This window comes from Engraulis encrasicolus, chromosome 11 (assembly GCF_034702125.1).
Source record: "Engraulis encrasicolus isolate BLACKSEA-1 chromosome 11, IST_EnEncr_1.0, whole genome shotgun sequence".
Classification (NCBI taxonomy): Eukaryota; Metazoa; Chordata; class Actinopteri; order Clupeiformes; family Engraulidae; genus Engraulis; species Engraulis encrasicolus.
In genome coordinates this window covers 53,056,332-53,066,162 of record NC_085867.1, presented here as the reverse complement: position 1 = coordinate 53,066,162, position 9,831 = coordinate 53,056,332, and the positions used below count along the sequence as shown (strand labels likewise).

The window sequence follows — 9,831 nt, the reverse complement described above, 5'->3', positions numbered from 1 at the left end:
TCTCTTAGAGAAGCATACTTAGTGACAGGAGCGGCAGTCGTCCGTGCCCATGTCTAAGCCCCGTTTCTGTGCATAGTGTTTATGAAAAGCCTCAAGCAGGGGGGAAAAGAATTCTTTATAATGTATGTGAAAGGACAGATGCACAGGCAACAATGGGGAAATTTATCAGTATGATCATCCTGCATCTTTGTTCATGTCTGTGTGGAGGAGCACAGAGTGCTGTACAACTGTACTGTACAACTGTGAGCATATGGCAGTGAGGTGGGCTGACTGACAGATGGGAAGATAGACTAGGCTGACTGCACAAAAATGAAAAGTATGCTGCAGTGCACGCAAAAAAAGTGAGAAGCAAAGAGTGGAAGTTCCAACATGAGACGGATGCGATGTGTTCGTTCACAAGCACAGGAAGCAGGAAGGGAGGGGGAGAGTGATTAGCGGAGTAGATTGCGCAATGTACACGTAAACTGCGGTGAGTCCACTCCTTTTCACCAGGCCAAAACACTTCTGGATGTGGTCAGAATTCTACCACAGTCCTGAGTCAGTGGCAAGCCCTCATCACGTTTACGTATGGCCCTGCATGCTTCACCCATGTGTCTGTGTGTGCATGTTTTGGGAACGTGGTACATAGTTCTCCATGGTATTGGTGTTTTTTTATGGGGCTCTGGCCCCTGTTCAGGTTGAGTCAGGCACCCCAGAATTTCACAATTCTATGAAAACCAGATGTGGTGCTGGCCGCGTCAGCATGTGTGCCTGTGCGTGCGAGTGTTTTTTGAGGTATTTCTTATATAACTACTTATATAAGTTCCATTACATGTCTGTTTTTACAAAGATAAAGCCATGGCCTCCATATCTAACGAGAAGCATGCTTTACCGTAACTTTGCCATTCCTTGTTTTTATTGCTGGCTGCTCAAGATTTGGAAATGGTGCTCCTGTTATCAAAAGAAAAATCTTTGCATTATGCATGTCTCTGTTTTCCATTGCAGTTTTCTGTTAAGTCTTATCATAGGATCTTAGTTGGTACATGCTGTTATAACACAAATTCTGGAACTTAGACATTACATTGTTTCCCTTATGCATTACTGAAGCACTTGTATATCATAGACATAGTGTATTTTACTTACCAGCTTTACGTACCAGATCAAATGTAATGCGATTGTTGTGCATTCTATATCATTTGCACATAAGGTATGTAGCCTCTCTCAGCAGATGGCCCTGTCCTTCACTTTCTGCTGAAAAGACTCAACTAGCAGCATGGTTATGACATTACTGAGAGCCGTAGCCCCTTTGTGCAGATGGGCCCACCGGAGGGCCAGTTCACAGTTTGCTAGAAAGACTCAATTACTACATAGTAGAGTAGAGTAGACTTTTGTTGTCACTATATGAATATAGCGAGATTATGTTTAGTAGCAACCCACAAATGCCCACAAAATAAAAGATATATTAACAGTAAATAAATACATCATAACAACACTGGTATTACATTACAGAGAGCCTTACAGTAAGTAACAGATGAATTACTTAGTCATTACAATAAGGAGCACAATAAGGTTAGGCCTATAACATAGTATCTGTGCAAAGGGCTTAAGTTAAATATTTAATTATTAAATGCTTAGGCAAGTATTAAGACTTGGTCATTACAAATTTGCTGAAAATTATGTTAAAACAAAGGGTCTGCGCAAAGGGGTTTGTCAATTTTAACCTGCAACATTTCTTTTCCGTTTCCACAGAGCCCACCGAAACGACATGGAGAACATCTACCCATTCCTCTTCCTGGGGGCCATCTACTCCATGATTGGCCCGTCGCAGGCGGTAGCGAGGGGCCACTTCCTGGTCTTCTTCCTGGCACGCGTCATGCACACCATCGCCTACCTGTTCGCCCTCCGCGCGCCCACGCGCTCGCTGGCCTACACCGTCGGCCAGTTGCCATGCGTCTCCATGGCCATTCAGATCGTCATCGCTGTGGCCGCTTATGCCTGACATCCCAACAACAACATCTACTGGCTGACTGACGGACTGAATTTCACTCACTCTTTGCTGACGATCATTATTAGTCATGCAGAGGGAAAAAAATCCTTTCATGAGGATTCCTGGCTCCTTCTTAATACCGTGACATTTTGGGTCGATGCATTTTTGCCCTTATATGTCTATACTAACTTGGTCCTACTTTCTGGAAAAAAACAATAAGATGTGTGGGCCTTAGTAGTCTCAGTGTTATCTGAATGGCATCCCCACGACGTCCACTTCTGACGGGAGCTCAACTCACTCTATACTGACTGCCTTTGTTGGACAGTCATTTGATCGGTTCGCTAGATGATAGATTGAAAACCTCAAACAACGCATGTACTTGCAACCGATCAACAGATCCTGAGATCATTATAAGACTAATGGTTAAAAGGGTAATATCCTCTTATGTAAGCCTAATCACCAGTGTATGAACCACTTGCTGTATGATATGTGTACTTGTACTTGGATCCTCACAGGTCATTTGAAGTTAATATTAGAATGTAATAATGTATTTTTTACAATATTGTATTGTTTTACAATGGATATGAAGGTCTTTTATTTCTCCAATTACGCTGCAGTATTTGGTGCTTGGAGGGAACTCAGTGTTGGCCAGGAGTGAGCTGGGGCGTTCTTTGTGGTGCCAGTATGGCAGTGTGTTTCATGTCAACCTGTTTACAGTACGCTAAACCACCACTACGTTATGGGAAAACCAGTAAGCAAGCCTGTAAATGGCCTGTTAGTGCCAGTGGAGATGTTGACACAGCCCTCAACAACCCGCTACGTTTGTTTTGTGTGAGCACCCAACTCAACGTCTGCTTGCTGGCTTGCTATGGCCTGGGGAAGGCTGCCCTTTTGAGAGGCAGTCAAGCGTTTGACCTGGAGCATTCCCCACACCGCTCTCACCAAACCCTCTGACAGACTCGTAATTATGACACGGGACTGAATCACTGGAACAGACGAACTCGGGAGACAGAGTGTTGACGCTCGTGAAAGTCTGTTGCGATGAGAAACAGCACTACACATCTATGTGGAATACAACATCTGAATATAACAGCAATATTTTTTTTTGGATGTGATGGGACTGCACTTCGAAACAAAACAGTGATGTCAATGTTACCAAGTTGGTGAACATGTGTTATGTTATGGTCCATGATTCAACTATGAAGAGTCAAGCCTTTTTGGGTACCTATGGCATTATTGTCAACATCTAGTGTGCCTTGGGTTTGAGAAATGTAAACTAATAACTAGTAGTCGTTGTGTATCTTATTTAATATTTATGTGGTTCATACAGCCTAAATGCATAATATGACTCCAGTAAGTGTTAAATTATTTAGTTGTTTTTTTATTTTACTTTACCTGTGATCGTGTTGTTTATGCCTCACTGTGTTGAATGTAAATAAAAATAACAGTAGCTACAAATTACTTAGTAGTTGCTGTTATAAAGAAGTTGAACTATGATTTAAAAATCTTTTTTAAAATGAAACCCCTAATAGGTGGGATGCGAACTAACAGGAATGTAGGAACTAAAACAAATCCTAGAGTTAGAGTGTAGAGTTGGAATGTATGAACTGAAATTAAAAAAAGTTTTTTTTAAAGAAAAAAAGTTTGATTTTCTTTCTTTGGAAGGACCATATGAATGATTTACCTTTTAAGAAGGTAAATCATTCCCTACCTGTAGTCAATGAAACGAGTATCTCATACTGTGCTCATGTGTTATGAGTATGAGTACCGGTACATTCTATGGTTATGAGAGCGATGGGGGAGCTTCAAGGTTGGAATGTTCATTCAAGTTGCACCCACCCCACACTTTTCAGAAGGTATGCATTGTTTCTTGAAGTGCAAGATATTTTGGGTTTTCCTTGGCATTCATATATCCAAACACATTGGACCGTGCAGAAACAAGCTGTCAGCATGAACTTTTTCCACCTGGGTGGACAGTGAAATGAAAGGGTCACTTTGACCAGCACTGTTTACCTTGGAGTCTTTGCACCTTTATACGAGAACACCTTGCAAATTCCAGCATGCCTTTGGCAGTTACACCAACCATAGCAGCAGAGAGACACTAGGCCCACTTTCAAAACCTTCATACAGATTACTCACACTGATATGCATGTATGTTTTGCTTTCTTTTCAAACGTAACCGCTATTGGAATTTCAGAATATTAAGTCACAGGAAATTGGAAAGGGAAAGGGTATTTCTAACAAAGCAGACACATTAATGACTGAGCAATGAGAGATGGAACACGTGCCATGACATGTTTTGATTGACAGGGGTTGCCCTTTCTCTCTCTGTCTCTCCCTCTCTTTCTCTCTCTATCTATCTTTTGGTATATGAATATCTGGGCAAAAAAGGCAGATGAGAATATAGTAATGTGAGATGGATGAAGCGAAATCCCCTGTTAATGTCCTGAGTTGTGAAAGGCATGCTCTTGGTCTAACTAAAGTTCTTGTAATTGGCTCATGGATGAGGAACAGATACGACACAGACGCAGAATAATCTTTTTCTTTATCTACACACTCTTTGTCTTCCTTCCTTCCCTCCATTCTTTCTTTCTTTCTTTCTTTCTTACTTACTTACCTTCTTTCTATCTATGTATCTTTGTTTTTTTCCTCTGCCTTGTTTGAATTTTACTCCTTGAGTTAAAGGAGAAAATGTATTCATGGTTGTTTGACAGTGGTTTTCGATCTTGAATCTTGCTGGCTTTCTTGGCTGCCAGGTGTCCCTCATTGTTATGTTATTAGACCATTAAAGTGTAGTGTTTGGGGCCTCAGTAAGTGTGGTTTGGTCTGAGGATTAGAGCTGGTACTTTTCCTGGGGACTATGGTGTGGATTTCACTGCAAATCCACAGATCAGCAAAGCCAAAGTTCACCAAAATATCAGATGGCTGGTGAGATTCCTGATTGTGTGCGGTATTAGTGCAAATGTGTTCAGGAGTAAGTTCATCACATTCTTACAAAGAAGCAGAGACAGCCATGGATCATGGGGCCTCACTCCATGGCTGAAGTTCCCTTGAGCAAGGCACCTAATTCCACACTGCTTCAGGGACTGTAACCAATACCCTGTAGTTAAAATAACTAAGTCGTTTTGGATAAAAGCATCAGGTAACTGTAATGTAATGTAATAATGTAGGCCTGGATAAATTGAACTGGAAATTGGAAAGTCAAAGGGAAAATGTTTTGTGTACCGTATAAGGGGGCCTTCAAAGGAGTTTAGTTGTAAGCAACTAGTCTTCCTTTTGGATCGTCATGAAAACGAAGCTCCAAAAATAGTTCAGTTGCTTACCGCTTTGCTTCTCTATTGGATAACATGGATTGAATGTATGAGAATGTTCTCAAACACAAGAGAATGGACTCTGGGCAGAGAGGAAAGAAGAGAGCAGCAACTATTCTTTCCTCTCTGCTCTGGGTAGCTATTTTGAGTGTTCATGCCATTCATTTTAGGGTGTGTGAAAGGAACAGATTTACCTGCCAAACTTCCCACTCCTTGACACAGTTTTAAAGTCTTGGCCATGACCTATAGAGTTACTTTACAAACAGGTCTAAGCTAGCTAAAGTATGAATCAGGCCCCTTTATGGGCTTCAGTGGCTCTGTTTGGATAAGTGGGAAAGCCATGTATCCCCCTATTAGTTAATCTTATGGCATCCTCACGTGAGTCGTGTTGTAAGGTGGATGAAAGGCTCCAACAAGTGAAGGCTGGCCTGGGATGACATATATCGTTATAAATCGTTTTGAGGGGGTGCTGTAGTGGGTGCAGTGCGCTAATGTGCATGCACCATATACGGGCAACATTTCCGATGGGGACCCACCCGGGTTAGAGTCCAGCCTGGGTCATTTCTCAGCCATTTCCCACCTCTCTCTCCTCAAACTTTCCTGTCGTATTTCCTTGTCCATCAGGATTCAAGATTCTTTGTATTCGTCCCGAGGGAAATTTGTCTTTGGCATACGTAGCTGCTGCATAACACACAACACGTGACGCCAAAAAAACAAATCAAAACCAAAAACATACAGACATAAAAACCATCATGGAGAGATGCATAAAGTGCATGCTTAAAGTGCAGTGCAGCCTCCTATATACATAGAATAGAATAGAAATAGAATAGAAAGCCTTTATTGTCAGTATACAAAGTATACTGAGATTTTAGCTTCCCTACGAAGTGCACAGTCCTTTATAGATGAGCATTGTCCAGTAAGTGTGTGTTCATTGTTGTAACAGCTTTGGGGAAGAAGCTGTTCTTCATCCTATTGGTTCTGGCTGGCAATGCCTTGTAGCGCCTGCCAGAGGGCAACAGTGTGAAGAGATGAAAGCCAGGATGTGTGGGATCTTTAATGATACTCCTGGCTCTACTTACACAGCGTGAGTTGTAGATGGTGGGTATGGGAGGCAGGGGGCAGCCTATGATTTTTTGTGCTGTTTTGGTCACCCTCTGCAGTCTCTTCCTGTCAGCCTCAGTGCAACTTGAGTGCCACACTGACACTGCGTAGGTCAGCAGGCTCTCTATGGTGGAACGGTAAAAGGTCACCAGCAAGCTTGAGTCTAACTGTTCTTTCTTAAGTACTCTGAGGAAGTGCAATCGCTGCTGGGCCTTTTTTACCAGAGAGAACATACATGGATGGTAGTTGTTAATGACCTGAGTTCACAAACGTTGGAATAAAAGATAACTCATACCTATTTTAAAGCGTTCTTGTTTTTAACAGGGACTCTGAATCGTAATCCATGTGATTTGTTTTTATCCAAATAAAAATAATATTATTTTCAAATATGATTATAAAATGAATTGCTTTGAGATGTACGTAACAATGATTCAGCTGTGTAGCCAAGCTGTGTTTAAAATGTTAGAGTTTGGTGAGTTCTCCTGAATAGAATGTTTTTGTACACATGATGCTGAAATCTAAAAGATTCAATTTGTTTACTGAATTGTTTTTTTTTTGTTTATACATTTTTGCGGAAATTTATTTGGGAAGCAGATTAGGCGGGTGAAAGCTGTATTCCGTCTCTGTAGTATACAGATGTGTTGTGGTCCTCTGGTGCGTGGATAGTTTATGTGTAAAACATCTGGCTTGGCAGGGAGTATGGAGAGCAGCATTTATACATCACAAGCTAAACTCAGTGGATGAGCTTCCACAGTAAGCTCTGGCACGCCACTCGTCATGGTGCACAGACTGAAGCTATCCAAAGGCTGAATCTTCTCCACTCCTGCGCTAGCCCCAAAAGGTCAAATATGTCACTGTCTGTTTCAAGTAGGTGTTATTAATTTGCTTTGAATAAAATATGGTAAGAGTAACCCCCCGCCCCAGTTTTGAACTTCAGAAACCATACAGTATTTTCAAGTCAAAACAGAGCATCTTTAGAGGCACAGAAAAGTGACACCATGTCAATAACCAGGGCACGACCACAATAAAGTTAGGTGGTTGGCAGAGCATTGTGCATTGGCATTATGACTTTGGTGGTCCAATGTAGTGAACCAATTAAGTTCACTTTTGGCTCATTCTTCCTCCACATAATAGTGCTTGGTAATGACACTAATAAAACCACAAGATTGAATAATTTGGACCAGAAAGGTCCAAGCCTGTGACAGGCTTTGTTTAGTGATGATGATTGGCTGGCTGTCAATATGAAGTGGGGCAGTGCGGCACGTACACACAGTGTGCCTAATTGAGTCTGGACTAAACCCTCTATGGAGCCTTTCAGAAGCATTATTCCAGCTCACTAAAGACACGGCCTGAACTCAAATGGAAAACGTGCTCGCGAATCATCACAGAATGGAAACTTGGCGAAGACCAAAAATTTTGTTTTTCCTCCATTATGGCTTGGCTTCATAAAAGGGCCATGGGTATATGGGCAATGAAGGAAAAAGTTTTTTTTTTTTTTTTTTTTTTTAAAGATTCTGATGTTCTGACTGTGTGGTTTCAACAGCATTAGGTATGAAGATTCTTTCCTTTTGTTTCTGGAATGCAGATTTATTGTTCCTCTTTTACAACTATTCTTGAGTGAAAAAAAAAATCTACCAGGAGGAAATGTCTCTTCCTGGCACTGACAAGGTCACTGGTGTCTGCAGTGGAGGCAGGCAGGAGCCATCCAAGCTGTTCCATCACTAATGTAAACCCAGTTCATCAGTGAGACTAGAATTCTGAGTGGTGCTCACTGTGTTGCGGCTCACTGAGGCCAGAAGCCAGACGCAAGAGCACTGCATTAGTACTGGCATGACTGTGACTGGATAGGAGCAAAAGTTCAACAAAGGAGGAGGGAAAATGAGGCGGGGGAGATAGTATTTTCCATGTCTGATTAATATAAACTGCTATTGTAAATAAATCATAGAAGTTAGGAGAAAATCAGTAACACCCTATGAAACTGCCCGAAAAAAACATGTCTTGTGACTGTTTATAGTAAATGTTGCTCTCTGGTGTGTGGTCATACAAGATTAGTGTTTCTCAACGAGGGCTCTACAGCCCCTCAGCGAGCCTTATGAGTTCTAGGGGGCATTGAGAAAGATACAGGAGGATGAGGAGGGATACTCAGTTATCATTGGTGGGCATTAGCCTATTGTGAAGGGGGCGTTGGTTCAAAAAGGTTGAGAACCACTGTAGATTGACTGTGTATACCCACATACCGTACTATGTCCATGGATCAATTACCTTAAAAACACAGCAATGTGAAAATGATAGACTTATCAGTGCTAGTTTACTTCTCGTTCTGATCCACACTCTTGGCAAAATGTGAGAAATGTGTGGCGTATATGGGCTTGCATGCCCATGGCGACGCAGGTTTAAATCCGGCCTTGGTCCTTTGCCAGCCCTACACCATCTCTCTCTCCCACTCTCTTCCTGTCTCTCGACTTATAAACAATTAAGACACACACAAAAATAGAAATGTTGGAAAAAATAAACTAAAATAAAAACATCTAATGACTTTACATTTCCCCAGACACCTGGACAGACTTTCTGGACATGTAAATATGAGAATGATATAGGCCTAGCATATTTTTTTTTCTTGTTCACACATAACAACTGTCCACTTCTCGTAACTTTGATTATAGCCCATGGGGGGCGCCAAAGTGACTTCAGGAGCGCCTCCAGCACTGTAACTAGTTGATGAAGCTCTAAAAAGAAACAAAAGATTGCATAGCTTTGATTCTGAATGGATGACGCCATTGCTCAGTCAACTTCTCATCTCAGTAATTTCCAACTAATCCACTAAATTATTCCCCTAAGTATCCATGCTGATGCTAGCATTATGTGCTTAAACTTTACAGTTTGATGGTTGGTGGTTCACTTTAATGGGTGATTTTCATCACACATACCCGCATACCAAATATCGGAACAGGAGTAAAAATCACTGTTTGTGAGGCCTACTAGCCATATAGTCCATGATGTTTCCTTAAGGAGGAAATGTTTCATGAGTGAAAAATGTTATAGGACAAGAAAGCAATTTACCCTGGCCATAATTGTGCATGTTTATGGGAGAGCTAACTAAGTTCTAAACATAGACGCCTCCATTTACTCATTTGTTCTAATCAGTGGAGGAAATCAACAACATGAAAGGCATTAGGCACAGTGTTTCCAAGGCAGTCTATTACTAGGAACATGACCATATCAGCTGAACGCAAACAAGCGACAGAAACAGTCATGATTCTGAGAAGTGATGCAACAGTATGGGGGAGTGTGGTGAATGTATACAGTACACTGCAGTGAACTTTGTTTGTGTGTGTGTGCACATGCATGCATGCTTGTGTATGTGTATATGTAGGCTACAGTACGTGTACGTGTGCTCACTCGTGTGTGTGTGTGTGTGTGTGTGTATGTGTGCGTGTGTGTGCGTGTGTGTGT

General features: G+C 41.7%; 1 protein-coding gene across 1 annotated transcript in view; it reads left to right on the top strand.

Annotated features, from left to right (window-relative positions):
* Positions 1-4,485, top strand: part of ptges (prostaglandin E synthase) — a 6,362-nt gene extending 1,877 nt beyond the window's left edge. Inside the window, exon 3 of the mRNA XM_063210959.1 lies at positions 1,729-4,485. Coding sequence (XP_063067029.1) covers positions 1,729-1,978 — 250 coding nt within the window. The 3' untranslated portion in view covers positions 1,979-4,485. The remainder of the gene's footprint in view (positions 1-1,728) is intronic.
* The last annotated feature ends 5,346 nt before the right edge of the window (positions 4,486-9,831 follow it).